General features: G+C 42.0%; 1 protein-coding gene across 3 annotated transcripts in view; it reads right to left on the reverse strand.

Moving 5' to 3' along the window:
- Nucleotides 1-3,622: 3,622 nt before the first annotated feature.
- The window catches only part of dhx58 (DEXH (Asp-Glu-X-His) box polypeptide 58), a 38,005-nt gene continuing 21,148 nt past the window's right edge, over nucleotides 3,623-20,479 (reverse strand). For all 3 annotated transcript variants that reach the window (XM_043674958.1, XM_043674959.1, XM_043674960.1), the window contains exons 9-13: nucleotides 17,251-17,400; nucleotides 16,305-16,466; nucleotides 15,131-15,321; nucleotides 6,010-6,103; nucleotides 3,623-4,793 (exon numbers count right to left, since the gene is read on the reverse strand). In XM_043674958.1, coding sequence (XP_043530893.1) covers nucleotides 4,602-4,793; nucleotides 6,010-6,103; nucleotides 15,131-15,321; nucleotides 16,305-16,466; nucleotides 17,251-17,400 — 789 coding nt within the window. In that variant the 3' untranslated portion in view covers nucleotides 3,623-4,601. The remainder of the gene's footprint in view (nucleotides 4,794-6,009; nucleotides 6,104-15,130; nucleotides 15,322-16,304; nucleotides 16,467-17,250; nucleotides 17,401-20,479) is intronic.

Genomic DNA, 20,479 nt, shown 5'->3' on the forward strand with positions numbered 1-20,479 from the left:
AAAACTGCATAAAATAAAGATTGACTTTAAAAGAAACCCAATGACATTTCATGACTGGAAATAAAATACAAAGAGGGTGAGGAGTTATTCAGCGAAGTACTTTGGGGGTACAAATACCACTGTTTTGATATCAGAATTCAGGCATCTTTCTGAAGTGTGTCATTATGTGTGCGGCACAATGATTAACATTAAGGATGCAAATACTGGTGGTGCACCTGATCCGAGGCCATATGGTGTGCTCATCGTTGAGTGAAAATTGAAAAAAAGTGTGGTAATAATTACTGTTCACCCAGACGGTTTGAATAAGAAGCACTTGGTGAAACCAGCTGTACCGGGGTACAGGCTCCAACCTGAGATCCAGCTGTCTGAGTCAATGATCAATGGTATGAAAATTCTCAGCTGCTCATTTACATTCCACTGGACGTCTTCCACACAGATTGGAGATGTATGCAGAGTCTGAAATTCATACCATTTGGTGTCTGATGTTAATACAGGGAACCTTCAGAGTAGCTTTGTGGTAGCCCGTGGATTGTTTTCCTTGCCCGTCCTGCCAGCTCCCATTTTGTGAATGGAGTCCCTGGCATTGCTCCGTGTCGGGCAGTCTTGAGTCAGACATTTGGACAACAATGCCCTGTCTGTCTCAGCTGTTATATGTTTACCATGGCCAGCTTTGGCAGAAGGCTCACAGTCAGCTACCAGCCTGTTCTGACAGGTGTTGAGAATGCTGCTTTGTAAATAATAAAATGCCACTTTTGAAATAACTTGGTTGTGAATTACATTCTTGCATCACAGAGTCATCAAGTCTTACAGCGTGGATAAAGATGCTTATGTCCAATACATCAACACCAATCAGACATCCCAATCTGACCTAGTCCCATTTGCCAACATTAGGCCCATATCTCTCTAAATCCTTCCTATTCATGTACCCTTCCAGATGCCTTTTAAAAGTTGTAATTGTATCAGCCTCAACGACCTCCTCTCCTCTTCAGGTTTGTGAATTCTCCATTAACCATTAATGGCAGGAGATTTGTTTTTAACCTAAGCCATGCGATAGATGGCTCAGTGGTTAGCACTGCTGCCTCGCAATGCCAGAGATCCAGGTTTGATTCCAATCTTGGGTGATTGCCTGTTTGAAGTTTGCACATGTATGCTTGGGTTTCCTCCAGGTGCTCCAGTTTCCTTCCACAGTCCAAAACATGTGCAGGTGCCGTGGATCGGCCATGCTAAATTGACCCATAGTGTCTAGGGATGTGCAGGCTAAGTGGATTAGCCAAGGTAAAGAGGGATTGGGCTGGATTGGAACTTCTTTGGAGGATCGATGTAGACTTGATGGTCCAAATGGCCTCTTTTTGCACTGCAGAGATTCTATGATTCTTATTAGTGGAGAAATATTTGAAAAAGAAAATCTCTAACAAGGAAAGTGGAAGTAGCAAGAGAGAGCAGGACTTGAGTGAATAGTTCCTCCATAGAGTTGCAAGCACTGGACCAAGTGCCCTCCTTCTGTGTTGTACACTCTGCCGTTCTCTGATTCTTAGAGAGCTTTTCAGGGAGTTGTCAAGGAGACCAAATTATTCTTCACATGGAAATTTAAAGAGGCAGCCACATTATCACATCACATGCTGATAGATATCATCATTGATAATCCTTTGTGCCGAAGAAGACTCTTCCTTCTGAATGTCTTCGTTGGGGTGAGATATCTTAGCCTTACAAGCTCTTCTGTGGTGAGAACATGGATTATCAGCTACTGAAAGTGGTAACCAATGGCTGGCCCAAGTAGCCACGTTCTCTCTCCATCTATCTTCCCTTTTGCTCCCAGTGGCTGCTCTTGTTGATTGGAAGATCTTGATACCATTTTTGGTGATGCAAGTGACATGGCTTTTTTTTTACCTCCAGAGGTTTCTGGGTGGTTAGGGTATCTTTCTTGCAACATCATCGAGTGCCCAGTTGTGAGAAGCAACACTGGGTCAACACCATGAAGTCAATAGCACAAATTGCTATGTAACCAGCAACAAAAATCATCACTGGGAGCTCAGCTTTGGTACAACCTAAAGGGGATTGACAAAGTACATGCAGAAGAGTCCGATGAAGCGTTAACTTGCTCTCTTTCCATGGATGTTGTCTGACTTGCTGTGATTTCCAGCATTTTTTTTTGTTTTCAGTACAGATTCCAGCATCTGCAGCAATTTGCTCCTCTATTTAGAAAGGAGGTTACCTCTTGTGGGGCAATAAGAGGTCACTGCTTTAGGGTTAAAGGGTAGCAGATCTAAAACAGAGATGAGGTGTAATGGCTTCTCTCAGAGGATTGTGGATCTGTGGAACTCACTTCCTCAGAGTGCGGTGAACACGGAGTAAATTTGAGCAGGAGATAGACAGATTTATACTTAGTAATGAGTTGAAGTGTTATGGGAAGGATGAAGTCACTGCAGTTGTGCCAGACTAGAGGGCTGCTCTCTCATTAGAGAGAGGTGACTGGCGGTGGTTTAACCTGAGGGTCATATGCCTCAGGTAAGGGGAGAGGTTGGGAAGGAGAACTTCCCATGGTAACCTCGGCCAGTGCAGGAGTTGAAGCCATGCTGTTGGTGTTACCCTGTATTGCAAGCCAACTGTCCAGCCAACTGAGTTACATTGGGCAGGAAGGTGGAGTTGAGGCTGAGATGAGATCAGCCATGATCACTCTGAATGGCAGGCCAGGCTCGAGGGGCTGAATTGCCTTCTCCTGCTCCTTGTTTTCTTGTTCTTAAATGGTGTGAGATTTAGGTGTAATCAGCCACGTGATCAAAGCAAGCAAGTTAGATCGCCATTTATATCGAAAAGCACAGCATGTGGCAGCATCCAAGGAGCAATTTCGGACATAAGCTCTTCATCAGGAATATGGCAATTGTACGACTCACATGTTGATGTCAATGGAGCGTGCCTTCATAGAACCATTAAGATTGTTGTTGACTCATTTCTTTTGCCCCCACTTTATGCAAAAGGCCTTCCTGCCGTTGCTCTGAGAAGCCTCAAGTGGGACGTCTGGTATCACATCCCCCTCTCAGCTGGTGAGATTATCACGAGCAACATAACCAACTGAGTGAGACCATCCCAGATATTCATGGATTGGATTCAAAAGAACACTCACTCGAGCCTTGAATGCTTTGATTTTGCTAAACCCATAGGTTGCTAGTCTTGACAAGGGAAAGATAAATTTCTCTCAAATTTGAAAGTTGAAGGGGGGCAGCATGGTGGCTCAGTAGTTAGCACTGCTGCCTCACAGCGTCAGGGATCTGGATCCGATTCCAATCTTGGGTGACTGTCTGTGTGGAGTTCGCACATTCTCCCCGTGTCTGCGTGGGTTTGCTCTTGTTTCCTCCCACAGTCCAAAGATGTGCAGGGCAGGTAAATTGGCCGTGCTAAATTGCCTATAGTGTTAAGGTGCATTAGTCAGAGGGAAATGGGTCTGGGTGGGTTACTCTTTGGAGGGTTGGTGTGGATTTGTTGGGCTGAAGGGCCTGTTTCCACACTGTAAGGAATCTGCAATAAGATTTTAACATCTCACCTAATTTGCTTTTGGCAGTCAGTATCATGAACTTGTGAAGGCGGTTCCTTAAAACGGGGAAGGAAGATCAGGCAAAGGATAGTGTCTGTTGATTATTCATTTGTTGATTTTATTATTGGTCATTACATTTTATAAACTTGAACATTAGTAGACTTGGTCTAGCAAGAAGATAAATTCAGCACACATATGAAAAGTGGAAAGATATCTGACATTAACCACAGTCGCACGGACAACAGAAAAGCTTTCCACTTGAAATCTAATTCCGCAAAAATAATAATTTGAAATGTATTCAGATTGACTGGTAGCCTGTGCTGTTGAATGATAAGTACTCAAACATGCTATTTTGTGTAAACAGTTCAGTATTAATCAAGTGCATAACCCTACAGTAATATATTAAATTCCCCTAGATTTCATTGTGATATCTTGACAATAGTGAAATTATCATGAGCAGTGCAGTAACTTAACTGTCTTTCAAAATGGCTCATAAGCAGTTTACCACAATTTCCTCAGAACAATGAAGCAGAGACCTTCATCCTGAAAATGACTTATGCTTTTTTTTTAAGAAACAGAAGAAAAAAACACTTATATTTAGCCACTATTTCAAGAATTCATCAATTGCCATTAGCCCCACATAACAGAAACAGCAACTTAATTCTTAAAGAATACATCTCACTCTTCTCCTTAAATAGGTAAGAAACTAAATATTTTAGGATTTATACAATAATAAACGTGATTATTTTCATTTTGTCATTACCACAAGCTGGAGGATGCAAATTCAGTCCAGTAACACCCCGTCTGTGGCTGAGTACAGGTTTCCCCACCTATCCGAAAGTAGAGTGTTCCTGTGAAACCTTTCGTAAACCAAAATGGCGTAAAGTGAAGAGCATTAATTTATATGGGAAAATTTTTGCTTTTTTTCGTAAAAGTGAAAATCCTTTCAGATTTCTTTTGGTTAGTGAAAACAGGTAGATCTTTCATAAAAGCAAAGTGGCTTAAAGCGAACTTTCGAAAATTGGGGATACTTGTACATAGATATTTCATAAACGTTTAGCCAGTTTCAGTTTTATAAGAAATCTGCAAAGAGATCTGGATGGCGTTTTGAACAAAATTCTACGTAGTTGAACTCTTCCATCTGGCACGGGACACCTTTCCATTGCTTGAAGGTTTTTTTCATAGTTGGCAATTCAACCACAAAATTCTTGATGTTTAAACTGGGCACAGACACAGACTTGTAGATCATCTCCATCCCCCAGGCCTGTGTGGAGAAAGATCGTACAGAGGTGCTTGAAAAGTATTTCAAAGTAAACTTCACTCAGGTGCAGCAATGACCAGATACCAGAGAGTATCAGGCTTTTGAGAGCCATGCAACTGATTTTCAAATCATAGCATAGTTTCAGCACAGAAAGAGATCATTTGACCCACTACGCCTATCCCGGCACTTTGAGAGTTGTGAGTGCCTAACAAGTATTCATGCATGCATTTTAAGTTAACCATCCAGAATCCGACTTGGTATTTTGTTGGATTTCAGTTACCTCTTATTTTAAAAATATTGATTGAAAGGAAATCACATAGCAGAAGTTTACCCATATTTTTGAAGATGGGTCAAGAGGCTAGAAATATGGTGAAGTACTGTCAGAAGGTATCAAGAAAGGAGTCTGCATGGCCCAGTCATGAGGTGATATTAGCAAAGGCGGGAAAGAGTCCTTTAGGGAATAAAACTACTATCCTTAACTGGTATGACCTGTAACCACAGACGCATAGTGATGTGGTTGACTCTTAAGTGTCCTCTGGCCAATTAAGGATGGGCAATAAATGCTGGCCTAGCCAGCGACGCCTACATCCCATGAATGAATTTTTTAAAACTGCCGTGGCAGAAGGAGAAAGAATGGCGCCTCCATGTTTTGGGCCTTGTGAAAAAGGCCAGTATGTGTGAGGAGGACGTGACAGAGTCAGGTTGGTGGCCTGTGGGGGATCAGAGAGGGCAATCCTGCAGTGGTGGTATTGAAGCTGGGTTGGGGCGAGGGTGCTTTTTAGGCTGTGGGGCCTTCAGAAAGGAGGTTCCTCAGGAAAATGTCATTAGATGCTGCTGGAAGCTGACCACACAAATAGCAAACATTTTAGTTGCTTAAGGTGAGGCCCCAATGGCCAGTGTGATACTGAGTTAAAATGACTAAGGCAGCCAATGGTTGATTCCACACAGTCTCAGGTGAGTCAAACTATTAGCGATCATAAAATACTTCTCTTTTCATGCATTCTGTTTATCTCTAAGTGTCTGCAACGAAAAAATACTTCTGGTAAAACTACACAGAATCTTCAACTATGGACTGCACAAACCACTCATTCTGAATCATTCTCATAATCAGTTTTCCATGGAGCCTGATTTTAATTTTGTGAAAGCAGGTATCCACTTTATTCCTGTACTACCAATGACTGCTCGGTCTTTATGAAGAGTTGCTTTGTTTTTTACATACCTGACCACACTTGCGGCAGCTCACTGTCCCACCAGGTTCCCAGTCCTCAAATTTTCTTGGAAGATTTATTTTTCCACTTACTCTGTAGTAAATTCTGCAAAAACAAAAGAGGCAACGGTGAGCATAACAAACATTTATTTTTAATTGGAATATATTTTAATGCCGGCTTGCAAAAGGTAGCCGCAGTGATCGTGAGTGAATTTAAGCTTCATATAGATTGGATTAACTAGGCACTTTTCACCATGAAACCTTTTGACATTTCATCTCTCTTGCCCTTCAGCGGATCACACACCTGCCCTTTTCGACTTCTTCCCACTCTCCCTCTACAGTTCACTTGCTCAAATCCTATTACGTTTTTACAGCAAGTGGTAGAGAAACTGGCAGCATCTGTGGAGAGAGAAACCAATTTGGTGTTGACTCAAAAGAATCTCCTGGCCTTGAAGCTTTAATTCTGTTTCTCTCTTCATGGATGTTGTCACTTTCTGTCTTTATTTCAGATCCAGCATTTGCAATTTTTTTTCTTTTGTCCTATTAGGTTTGTTATCACTGTGATGAGAAACATGCACTGATATTCAAACTCCACTACATATCCAGATACATTGTTAATTCAACTCACAAGAATGGTTAATTTTGTTTTCTTATACTGCAATCCAAAAAAAAGGAACATTGACAAGTCTTCTTTAATAAACGTCAAAACTATCTGTGAATAAAACTTACTCTTAAAGCCAGTGGCAACTCCTAAAGCCAGTGGCAACTGATGATTGGCACCTAAATCATGATCTGGAATTAATGACACACACGCACACACACACACAAAAATACAAGTTTCTGCAGAGATGATGGCTTTTAAAAAAAATAACAAAAGAGCGAATTTTATTAAATTAGATTACTTACACTGTGGAAACAGGCCCTTCGGCCTAACAAGTCCACACCGACCCGCCGAAGCACAGCCCACCCATACCCCTACATCTACCCCTTAACTAACACTACGGGCAATTTAGCATGGCCAATTCACCTGACCTGCACATCTTTAGGACTGTGGGAGGAAACCGGATCACCCGGAGGAAACCCACGCAGACACGGGGAGAACATGCAAACTCCACACAGTCTGTTGCCTGAGTCGGGAATTGAACCCGGGTCTCTGATGCTGTGAGGCAGCAGTGCTAACCACTGTGCCACCGTGCCGCCCACAGAATTCCTGGAGATGAAGTTAAATTGCTGACAACTGTGGATTGATGAACACAGTATGTGGTTGATGGCAGTTATAGGAAGGGGGGGAAAGTCTCAGATACAGTCACATAGATGGGTTAACTCCAAGAAGGGTAAGAGAGGTAGGCACCTAGGGCAGGAGTCTTTTGTGGATATACCCATTTCAAACAGGTATGCTGTTTTAAAAAATGTAGGGGGTGATGGATTCTCACCCCCTACAATGTAGCACGAACAGTCAAGTTTCTGGTATGGAGACTGGCTCCACTGCAACGAGGGGTACATCGGCTCCCAAGAGATCAATTGTGTTAGGGGATTCTCTAGTTCAAGGTACAGACAGATGTTTCTGTGGCCAGCAGCAAAAAATCAGAATGGTGTGTTGCTTCCCTGGTGCCAGGATCAAGGATATCTCAGAGAGGGTACAGAATGTTCTCAAGGGGGAGAGGGGCCAGCAGGAGGTCATTGTCCACATTGGAACCAACAACATAGAAAGGGAAAAGGTTGAGATTCTGAAAGGAGATTACAGAGAGTTAGGCAGAAATTTAAAAAGGAGGGCCTCGAGAGTAGTAATATCTGGATTACTCTCAGTGCTACAAGCTAGTGAGGGCAGGAATGGGAGAATAGAGCATATGAATGCATGGCTGATGAGCTGGTGTATGGGAGAAGGATTCATATTTTTGGATCATTGGATTCTCTTTTGGGGTAGAAGTAATCTGTACAAGAAGGACGGATTGCACTTAAATTGGAAGGGGACTATTATACTGGCAGGGAGATTTGCTAGAGCTGCTCGGGAGGATTTAAACTGGTAAGGTGGGGGGGTGGGACCCAGGGAGACAGTGAGGAAAAAGACCGACCTGAGACGGGTACAGCTGAGAACAGAAATGAGTCAAACAGTCAGGGCAAGCAGGGACAAGGTAGGACTAATAAATTAAACTGCACTTATTTCAATGCAAAGTGCCTAACAGGGAAGGCAGATGAACTCGGCATGGTTAGGAACATGCGACTGGGATATCATAGCAATTACGGAAACATGGCTCAGGGATGGGCAGGACTGGCAGCTTAATGTTCCAGGATACAAATGCTACATGAAGGATAGAAAGGGAGGCAAGAGAGGAGGGGGAGTGGCATTTTTGATAAGAGATAGCATTACAGCTGTACTGGGGGAGGATATTCCCAGAAATACATCCAGGGAAGTTATTTGGGTGGAACTGAGAAATAAGAAAGGGATGATAACCTTATTGGGATTGTTTTATAGACCCCCCAATAGTCAGAGAGAAATTGAGAAACAAACTTCTAAGGACATCTCAGTTATCTGTAAGAAAAATAGGGTGGTGATGATAGGGGATTTTAACTTTCCAAACACAAACTGGGACTGCCATAGTGTTAAGGGTTTAGATGGAGAGGAATTTGTTAATTGTGTACAAGACAATTTTCTGATTCAGTATGTGGATGTACCTACTAGAGAAGGTGCAAAACTTGACTTACTCTTGGGAAATAAAATCCCGTATCATAACCACCCTATTTTTCTTACAGATAACTGAGATCTCCTTACAAGTTTGTTTCTCAATTTCCCTCTGACCATTAGGGGGTCTATAATACAATCCCAATAAGGTTAAATAAGGCAGGGCAGGTGACTGAGGTGTCAGTGGGGAAGTACTTTGGGGCCAGGGACCATAATTCTATTAGATTTAAAATAATGATGGAAAAGGATAGACCAGATCTAAAAGTTGAAGTCCTAATTTGGAGAAAGGCCAATTTTGACAGTATTAGGCAAGAACTTTCGAAAGCTGATGGGGGGCAGATGTTCACAGGTAAAGGGACAGCTGAAAAATGGGAAGCCTTCAGAAATGAGATAGCGAGAATCCAGAGAAAGTATATTCCTGTCAGGGTGAAAGGGAAGGCTGGTACATATATGGAATGCTGGATGACTAAAGAAATTGAGGGTTTGGTTAAGAAAAAGAAGGAAGCATATGTCAGGTATAGACAGGATAGATCGAGTGAATCCTTAGAAGAGTATCAAAGCAGTAGGAGTATACTTAAGAGGAAAATCAGGGGACATGGGATAGTGTTGGCAAATAAAATTAAGGAAAATCCAAAGTTTTGACAAATACATTAAGGATAAAAGGGTAACTAGGGAGAGAATAGGGCTCCTCAAAGATCAGCAAGGCGGCCTTTGTGTGGAGCTGCAGAAAATGGGGGAGATACTAAATAAGTATTTTGCATCAGTATTTACTGTGGCAAAGGATATAGACTGTCGGGAAATACATAGTGACTTCTTGCAAAATGTCTATATTACAGAGGAGGAAGTGCTGGATGTCTTGAAACGCATAAAAGTGGATAAATCCCCAGGACCTGATCAGGAGTACCCGAGAACTCTGTGGGAAGCTAGGGAAGTGATTGCTGGGCCTAAGATATTTGTATCATCGATAGTCACAGGTGAGGTGTCGAAAGACTGGAGGTTGGCTAACGTGGTGCCACTGTTTAAGAAGGGCAGTAAAGACAAGCCAGGGAACTATAGACCAGTGAGCCTGACGTCGGTGGTGGGCAAGTTGTTGGAGGGAATCCTGAGGGACAGGATGTACGGATAGTCAACATGGCTTTGGGCGTGGGAAATCATGTCCCACAAACTTGATTGAGTTTTTTGAACAAGTAACAAAGAGGATTGATGATGGCAGAGCGGTAGATGTGATCTACACGGACTTCAGTAAGGCGTTCGACAAGATTCCCCATGGAAGACTGGTTAGCAAGATTAGATCTCATGGAATACAGGGGGAACTAGCCATTTGGATACAGAACTGGCTCAAAGGCAGAAGACAGAGGGTGGTGCTGGAGGGTTGTTTTTCAGACTGGAGGCCTGTGACCAGTGGAGTGCCACAAAGATCAGTGCTGGGTCCTCTACTTTTTGTCATTTACATAAGTGATTTGGATGCGAGCATAAGAGGTACAGTTAGTAAGTTTGCAGATGACACCAAAATTGGAGGTGTAGTGAACAGCGAAGATGGTTACCTCAGATTACAACAGGATCTGGACCAGATGGGCCAATGAGCTGAGAAGTGGCAGATGAGTTTAATACAGATAAATGCGAGGGCCTGCATTTTGGGAAAGCAAATCTTAGCAGGACTTATACACTTTATGGTAAGGTCCTAAGGAGTGTTGCTGAACAAAGAGACCTTGGAGTGCAGGTTCACAGCTCCTTGAAAGTGGATAGGATAGTGAAGAAGGCGTTTGGTGTGCTTTCTTTTATTGGTCAGAGTATTAAGTACAGGAGTTGGGAGGTCATGTTGCAGCTATACAGGACATTGATTAGACCACTGTTGGAATATTGTGTGCAATTCTGGTCTCCTTCCTATCGGAAAGATGTTGTGAAACTGGAAAAGGTTCAGAAAAGATTTACAAGGATGTTGCCAGGGTTGGAAGATTTGAGCAATGGGGAGAGGCTGAACGGGCTGGGGCTGTTTTCCCTGGAGTGTCGAAGGTTGAGGGGTGACCTTATAGAAGTTTACAAAATTATGAGGGGCATGGACGGGGTAAATAGACAAAGTCTTTTCCCTGGGTTTGGGGAGTCCAGAACTGGAGGGCATAGGTTTAGGGTGAGAATGGAAAGATATAAAAGATACCAATGGGGCAACTTTCTCACACAGAGGGTGGTACGTGTATTGAATGAGCTGCCAGAGAAAGTGTTGGAGGTTGGTACAATTGCAACATTTAAGAGGCATTTGGATGGGTATGTGAATAGGAAGGGTTTGGAGGGATATGGGCCGAGTGCAGGCAGGTGGGACTAGATTGGGTTGGGATATCTGGTCGGCATGGACGGGTTGGACCGAAGGGTCTGTTTCCGTGCTGTGTGTCTCTCTGACTCTATGACACACACACCAACAGGTTCAAGAACAGCTTTTTCTCTGCTGAATGGACCTCTCTAATTTCAAATCTAAAGTTGATCTTGCTTTTGTGCAGCTCCTGTGCAGCCTCATTCTGTCTAAACACCCGATGATCTGTATGTCCTTGTTTACTGCTGTGAAACAAAACTTATCACTGTACTTAGGTACATGTGACAACAATAAATCAAATAAAATTAACCAATGATAAATATCCAGTTCTGATTCTAATCAACTTGGATTCAAATTGTTAAGCATTGGTCATTGTCCACTTCTTCAGGCTTCACCAGATAGACAGAAATACTGGCACTCTATTTACTGCATGCTGAAACTCTATATGACCATAAGACCATAAGAAATAGGAGTGGAAGAAAGACCATTCGGCCCATCGAAAACACTTCGCCATTCAATCATGGCTGATGGGCATTTCAATGCCACTTATCTGCACTCTTCCTGTATCCCTCAATTCCTTGAAAGATTAAGAATTTATCAATCTCTGCCTTGAAGACATTTAACGTCCCGGCCTCCACTGTGCTCCATGGCAGTGAATTACACAGGCCCACCACTCTCTGGCTGAAGAGGTGTCTCCTCATTTCCATTCTAAACTGACCCCCTCTAATTCTAAGGTTGTGCCCATGAGTCCTAGTATCCCCACCTGACAGAAACAATTTCCCAGCGTCCATCCTTTCTAAGTCATGTCTTATCTCGTAAGTTTCTATTAGATCTCCCCTTAACCTACTGAACTCTAACAAATGCAATCCCAGGATCCTCAGCCATTCATCATATGCTACACCTACCATTCCAGGGATCATCTGTGTGAAACTCCGCTGGATACGCTCCAGTGCCAGTATGTCCTTCCTGAGGTGTGGGGCCCAAAACTGGACACAGTATTCTAAACGGGGCCCAACCAGAGCTTTATAAAGTCTCAGTAATACCTCACTGCTTTTACATTCCAACCCTCTTGAAATAAATGACAACATTACATTTGCTTTCTTAAAAATGGACTCAACCTGCAAGTCAACCTTTAGACAATCCTGTACTAGCACTCCCAGATCCCTTTGTACTTTTGCTTTATGAATTTTCTCAACGTTTATAAAATAGTCCATGCCTGTATTCTTTTTTCCAAAGTGCAAAACCTCGCATTTGCCCACATTGAATTTCATCAGCCATTTCCTGGACCACTCTCCTAAACTGTCTAAATTTTTGTTTAGCTTCCCCACCTCCTCAGTATTACCTGCCTGTCCACCTAACTTCATATCATCGGCGAACTTTGCCGGAATGCCCCCATCCCTTCATCCAGATCATTAATATATAAAGTGAACAGCTGTGGCCCCAACAATGAACCCTGCGGGACACCACTTGTCACCAGCTGCCATTCCGAAAAAGAACCGTTTATCCCAACTCTCTGGCCTTCTGTCAGCCAATCCTCAATCCAACATAGTAGCTCACCTGGAATACCATGGACCTTCACCTTACTCAGCAGCCTCCCATGAGGCACCTTATCAAAGGCCTTTTGGAAGTCTAGGTAGATAACATCCACTGGGTTTACCTGGTCTAACCTACTTGTTACCTCTTCAAAGAATTCTAACAGATTTGACAGGCATGACCTCCCCTTACTAAATCCATACAGACTTGTTCTAATTTGACCCTGCACTTCCAAGAATTTAGAAATCTCATCCTTAACAATGGATTCTAGAATTTTACCTACAACCGAGGTTAGGCTAATCGGCCTATAATTTTCCATCTTTTGTCTCGATCCTTTCTTAAACAAGGGGGTTACATAGTGATTTTCCAATCATCTGGGACTTTCTCTGACTCGAGTGATTTTTGAAAGATCGCAACCAACGCCTCCGCTATTTCTTCAGCCACCTCCCTCAGAACTCTAGGATGTAGCCCATCCGGGCCAGAAGACTGATCAATTTTTAGAACTTTTAGCCTATCAAGTACTTTCTCCTTTGTAATGGCCACCATACTCAACTCTGCCCCTTGACTCTCCTTAATTGTTGGGATAGTACTCATGTCTTCCACTATAAAGATTGACACAAAGTATTAAGTTCTTCAGCCATTTCCTTATCTCCCATCACTAGCCTTCCTGCATTAATTTGGTGCGGCCCATTTTGCCTCTCGTTTGTTTCTTATGTATTGAAAGAAACTTTTATTATCATTTCTAATTTTACTGGCTACCTTACCTACATATTTGATCCTCTTCTTCCTTATTTCTTTCTTTGTTATCCTGTGTTTGTTTTTGTAGTCTTCCCAATCTTCTGATTTCCTAGTGCTCTTGGCCACTTTATAGGCTCTCTCTTTTTCTGTGATACATTTCCTGAGTTCCTCTGTCAGCCATTGTTTTCTAATTCCCCCCCAGGGTAATCTTTCTTTTCTTTGGGATGTACCTCTGTACTGTGTCCACAATTACACCCAGAAACCCCTGCCACTGTTGCTCTATACGTTCCCAAGGATTTTGTCTAAGAATAGGACTTCCCGAGAGACTGCAGCTTCTGGGAATGTCAGGTTTTATTTTCCTCAGTAATTGTAGCAATAGACCCCATTTTATACCATCTTGAAAACTATGCTTCTTTGCTGGTCAAAGGACTGGCAGAAAAAAAACGCATGTATCTTATTGCACACATTAAATTTTTGACTTCAAAAATTAGCAAGTGAATCTTATCCCACAGATTGCTGAACATAATTCCAAGAAATGCATGATGTTGCTCAATTGAAAAAACATTCAAATGATTCATTCTCTTCCAGCTTACTCTACATAGTTCTTAAAATTAACTATGCATACTCAACACATTTCTCAGCTTACTTCTCAGTTCCGACAGAAGTACTGGAAGCTTACCTCTTTTTCCCTCTCCATAGCTGCTGCCTGACCTGCTGAGTACTTCCAACATTTCCTGTTTTTATTCTGAAGGACATTTGCCAGTTTGGCACTATGCCTACACAAAAGTCAGCTCTTTGGTTAAGAAGACACAAGGGCATCATGACCGAAGGAGTTATCAGATTATAATCTTTCTTTGTAAAATAAAACAAATTTACTTTAACCAAACTCATGAGGCTAAAAGAAAAGGCTGTATAAATCACCTGACTGTACAGTTACAACCTGCAAGTGGACTGCAGACAGACGTTAGCTGAAAATACCAGTAGTCTGCAAACAAGTATTGGAAGTGTGAGGATTCTAGCTTCATAGAGAAACTGAAGACAGGAGCCGGTGCTTTAAGGGAATGCAGTATTTTGACTTCTTTACGTCATGGAACCCTTCATGCCTCAAAAGTAACAGAACTATATTGGTCTTTTGATCCAGGATAAGAACAGCCCATGTGCAGAGCTCCAAAAAGAGGAAAGTTTCCACCAAGAGGCAAAATCGAGATTCCATTGTGAAATAACCAGCAAGAAAACTCCTCTCTAGGCAGCAAGAGGGTGAAGAAGAGGATGAAAGGAGAGAGGATTTTCAAAACAGCTGTGAGCTCTAAAGTGACTGATGAATAAAAGGGGCACACCTGGAAAATCAGAAGCCAGGGATCTCCTCTCTCTTTCTCCCCTACAAAGAGCCTACCTTTATAAGAAAACACAACCGATTCAACTACAGTAGCCTTTGGCACTGCTGGATCTGACTTCAAGATCTTCACTTTAGCAACAAGGGACTCAAACAACAGGTCCCAATGGCAAACCACACAGCCTCTTTGCGTATTGTTCGTTTCTTTTTGTCTCAGTTATCTTTGTTTTCACCTTGATGTCTTGTTAATAATACTTTCTCTTTCTCCTTAATTAATCTTCAGTAATAATTTGTAATAAACTAAACTTTAAACTGTTTAAACTGAAGATTGCTCGTCTAAATTGTTATAAACTAAAAGGTGACAACACAAGTTATATTAATTTACAATTCACTGACAATGTGGTGGGCATGCCGGGTGGTTGTGACAGAGGTTGGAAATAAGGGGAGAAGAGACAAATGTGAGGCTACATTCAATGTGAAGACACACCAAGTGTGGCTGAGACGTTGGGGCTAAAACTTAAGCAATGGAAAGATGAGCACTTACTTGAAGTTTGGATTGACATTAACATGGTGCATGCCCTCAATGACTTGAATATCATTGCCATGGCACACAGCCTCATTGCAGTTCCGGCAAAAAAACCTGACATCTTTCGGATCATTTTCCATTCTTACAGCATGATGCTTCTGTTCTTTCACTTTCCGGCTGAATATGCTTTCCAGTTGGAGCTCTCGAATCTACAAGAGAGAAATCGCTTCAGGTTAAATTTGATCTCCTAACTAGATGGTCAACCCTTTCCTGTCACAGTACTTGCTAGAATTACAAAGGATTTCAGAGGCTATATGATTTAGAAATAGTCCATTCAGCCCAACCGGGCTATGCTAGTTGTTTTACTTTGCTCAGGTATCCACTTGTCTTTTCTCATCTAAATCTTCTGATGTGCTTTCTTTTGTTATTGCTAAATGACATACATTGAATAAAATGTATCATTTTATTGAAAAGCTCATACAGATTTATTCAACAGGTCAGACCATAACTTGCAGTTACAGGCGAGGTAATGGTCTCGCGGCATTATTGATTGATAATTAATCCAGACACGCAGGTAACGGTCTGGGGACCCAAGTTCCAATCCTGCCATGACAGATGGTGGAATTTGAATTCAATGAAAATTCAGGAGTAAAGTGTTCAATGATGACCATGAATCGATTGTCAGAAAACCCCATCTGATTCACAAATGTCCTTTAGGGAGGGAAGCTGCCATCCTTACATGGTCTGGCCTATGTGTGACTCCAGATCCACAGCAATGTGGTTTACTTTTAATTACCCTCTGGCAATTAGGGATGGGGAATAAACATTGGCCTAGCTGGTGATGCCCACACTCCATGAGTGAATGCACCCTCTTCCTGTGTGCTAGGCTACTTGCCAAACTCTGCATGGTAGTTTGTCAGGTGATGTGCATCCTGATCCTTGGTCAATTGGCTTATCTAAATCTTAAAACAACATCACTCTTAAAACAGTGATATACCAAAATCATTTACCCCCTACTTAGGGTCTACCTCTCCCCTTTGTAAAGCTTCTCTTGCTCCAGATAATTTATGTAAATTGTACCTGCTGGACAGTACAGAATTGCCAAGAGTCCAAAACCATAGCAAGTACATATACACTATTACAATGTGGCAAAACAGTACAACATTTGTGCAAAACTTTTCATGTTTCTTACTTTTGTGCAATACTCCTTTTCTGGCATTTCTTGCACAGCCTCTATTGCATGTTTCATAAGACCCTCACGATACTCGTTTGTAAACTCCCGGGTTAACTCCTTTCCGTCTTTTTTAGCAACCACTGAATACATGCTGTTCTCAGCTCTAGCTCGTCCTCTGGCCTGGGAGAAGAAGGAAAAATGCAACAATAAACTAATGGGAATGTACAGCAAGTGGTTCAAGATAGTTCCTCTCATTAATCAATTTGACAAAGAAGAATAGGATAACATCCCTTCATATATTACTCTCATCTAACAACAACTGTAGACATAGAATGCATTCCAACTCAAACTCATACTCTTCTGATCTTTGCTGAATCAATTGTCCACTAGGTGGCAGTCTATTCCTTACACTGATGTTACTTAACTGGTTCATTCGATCTTTAACTTGTAATTATTTTTTGAGTTGTGCACCAAAAAAAATGCACCACTGCTTCCCATCATGATTTTAAGTATTTGAATCATGGCTTGTCTTACATGTCCAATGAAAATATATTTAACTTCCTGTTCAGGTGGTTCAATCACCTCAAGCCACTGAAGAGGAATTTGTCTTACCCCCCTCCATTTTTTCCCAGTTTCCTTGCTGGCCTGATGGATCAAATGGTCATGACCTGCTCATTAATCTTGTAGGATCACATCTGCCATAGTCATATCTAGTAAATAAATAAAACATTAAAGGTGGGTACAATAGCAACATTTAAGAGGCATCTTGACAAATATATGAATAGGCAGGGAATAAAGGGAGATGGACAGCATAGAGCCAAAAGGTTTCAGATTAGAAAGTCATCATGTGTTGGCACAGTCTTGGTGGGCCGAAGGGCTGCTCCCATGCTGCACTGTTCTTTGTTCTCTTTTTTTAACTGGTGCTGATTAAGCACAGCATTCTGCATACCAGCAATTGATTTACCTGAACCATAGCAATCTCGTTGTTGATCAGACCATAGCGGATGACGATGTTGCATTCCTTTATATCCAGGCCTTCTTCCGCAACACTGGTAGCAACTAGAAGGTTGATAATGCCATCTCGGAATTTCCTTATGACCTCATTTTGTTGTTGCTGTAATGTTGCAAACACACAGGAAACATTAAACACTGAATTTTATGCGTACTGATGAGCTTGTCTGGATGCCTTATAACAAGGTCTAAATAAACCAGGCAAAATATCAGCAAGTTAGACTGACAGGGAAGCGCTCTAAACACTTTGCAATTTTTTTGTGATTATCCCAGTTCTGATGAATGGTTATCGCTGAAAACATCTATGGAACATTGTAAGATCTGAGCATTTTATAATTTTAAGTTCTCTGTTGGGGATGTGAAAATAAAAGTGCAGTAGTTTAGTGGCTGCTGGCTATGAATCTACAAGCAAATATGTTACATGGTAACCTAGGATTTAGGAGCAGGAGTAGGCCATTTGGCCCTTCAAGCTAGCTGTGCTATTCAATAAGATGGTGGCTGATCTGGTTGCAGCCTCAGCTCCACTTTACAGACCACAAAGCTGAACGAATGGTTACTCGGCAGAATTCTTTATGTAAATTTCATTTTAGAAATTAAGGAACGAAGACCATTGTGGCACCCCTTTTTGGAATGTACAAAGTTGATTTGGCGGAGGTTTGAGCAATTTGAAAGATTGCTCGCTGTACACACTATATTCAGTCTAACATTGTTAGTCAGCACAGTTGGTAATTTGAAAGGAAAACAATGCTGAAGACCAATTTGAAATAAGGGCCAATTTCAATTGCAACATAGAGGACTGGTGTAATTAGGAATGAAGGTTATGCATTTGGCTGAGAATAAACATAATAGGAGATGATGATAAAGTTAAACTTGCTTCATCATGATCAGGTCAGATTCTCTTGAGACAGTAGTAAATAATTTTTGTCCGACAGACCACAGCACATTGGAATTTGCTAAAATTAATTCCGTTTTAGGTTCATATGATGGTGTGACTGACTGCAATGAGAATTGTATTCCCTCAAAGGAAGCAGTTACGAGGTGAGGTTGAGTTTGGCACTAACTTGGAAATCAACCTTAAAGGCATGTTCACAGGAGATTTAAACAACAATAAAATTCAGGCCGAGAGTTTGAACAAAAGCAATAAGCTGGCATGGAAGGAAACCTGTGATGAAGCTATCACCATGGAGATAGCTGAAAATTGCAAGGGGGTAACTTCATTTAAGAGAGGGCTTGTTGAAAGCTCACAAACAGTAAGCTTTGCATGGTCAGGAAGATCACATCCGGAGCGAGGCACAGCCTGAATGAGTATACAGTTCAGGAAATTCAGAGGCAGCGTGAGAATTTGGAGCAGCGGGAAAGAGGTGCTTTTTGCTCACTTTTGTTTTGGTTCATAGCTTGGAAGGTTTGTTTAACCGGAGACATAAACGCCCAGGAACAAGGGTCCTGCAAAAAAGAGTGGCATCACATGATGGTGTAAACTGTAAATTCATTGGTTCATAAAAGCTACTAATTTGACTATCTGTTATAGATTACTTTCAAATTGAAGGTAAATTGGGAAAATATTTACAGGTTACTAACTAGAAGACCAGTACAAATGTTTAAAAATCAAATTAAGAAGTATGTAAATAAAATGGAGATACCAGGCCAGGTGATGTGTTTCACCTGTATAATGTGGGAGCTGGTGAATTCCATAGTGGTTCATAGTGACCATATCTGTAGCAAGTGTCGGCTCAGAGTTGATGAGATGAAGTCTAAACTTCGAATGTTGTGACACATTGGGAGGGGACATTACCTGGACGCTTTGTTTCAGGAGGCAGTCACAACCTTTAGATTAACTACTTGGAATTCAGTCAGTGGTCAGCATCAGGAGGCTGTGACTATGAGTGAGGCAGGTGGAGGGATCCAGGCGGTAGTGCTGAAGGAGCCTCAGCCATTGAGCTAGTCTAACAGGTCTGAGATCCTTGTTCCCTGTGTGGATGAGAGCAGGGGGTGTGGGGATGCTGAAGAAACTGATCATAGCACTATGTATAGGCAGCCATTCAAAATGGGGGTGAAAAGAGAAATGTAGTTGTAAGTGGGGATAGTATAGTCAGGAGAATAGCCACTATTCTCTGTGGGTAGGATCGAGAGTTCAGGATATCTCCTCTGGACTACAGAGAAGCCTCAAGTGGGAGAAGCAAGTTTCAGTTACCAACATTATAGGCAGAAAGAGGAAAGTGAATCAACTGAGGGAACATGAGCAGCTAAGGGTCAAATTAAAAAGCAGAACCAAAAAAGGATAATAATTTCTGGATTACTACCAGATTCCCCAGCAAATTGGCACTGGGTCAACAAGATCAAACAGGTAAAAGCATGGCTCAAGGATTGGTGTGGGAGAAATGGGTTTGAAATCAGGGGACACTGGCCCCAGTACTGGGGAAGGATAGATCAGACTCCACCTGAATCATACTGGGACCAGAGTTCTGGTGAATTGAATAACTCGTGCCAGGACAGGGCTTTAAATTAAATAGCGTTGGTAGCGGAGGGCGAAGAGTTTGAGGGGCTTCAGTTGCATGGAAAATTACTGAAGAAGTTAATGGGGGGGGGTTGGAGGGGTGGGCTCAACCAAAGATATTAAAATTTCCAGAACAAGAAGTATGATAGAGCATGGAAAGGTCAGTGGTTAAGGGATAACTATGAAAAGGGGGGCAGTCAATGCAGGATTAAGGGTGTTGTACTTAAATGCACGCAGACTACAGAAACAAGGTAAATGAGCTTGTAGTGCAGATTGAGATTGATGGGTTCTGTGTTGTGGGATCACAGAGGCATAACTGCAAGGGGATCAGGGCTGGGATCGAAATTTTGAAGGAGAACCTCCTATTGAAAGGATAGGTAGATAGGCAGAGGAGGTGGGATTGCTTTGTTGGTAAGAAATGAAATTAAATTGATAATAAGAAGTGATACTGGAATTGGAAGGTATAGAACCTGTGTGGGTAGAGTTGAGGAACTGCAAAGCCTGGGGGGAGATTTGAACAGGCCTTCTAGCAGTAGTCAGAATGTGGGCAAGAAAATAAATCAGGAACTAGAACAGGCAAATAAGAAAGGCACTATTATAACTATCATGGGGGATTTCAATATGCGGGTGGAATGGGAAAATCAGGTTGGTAGTGGATCTCAAGAAAAGGAATTCATGGAATGTCTAC

Source organism: Chiloscyllium plagiosum, chromosome 33 (genome assembly GCF_004010195.1).
Source record: "Chiloscyllium plagiosum isolate BGI_BamShark_2017 chromosome 33, ASM401019v2, whole genome shotgun sequence".
In the NCBI taxonomy this organism is placed as follows: Eukaryota; Metazoa; Chordata; class Chondrichthyes; order Orectolobiformes; family Hemiscylliidae; genus Chiloscyllium; species Chiloscyllium plagiosum.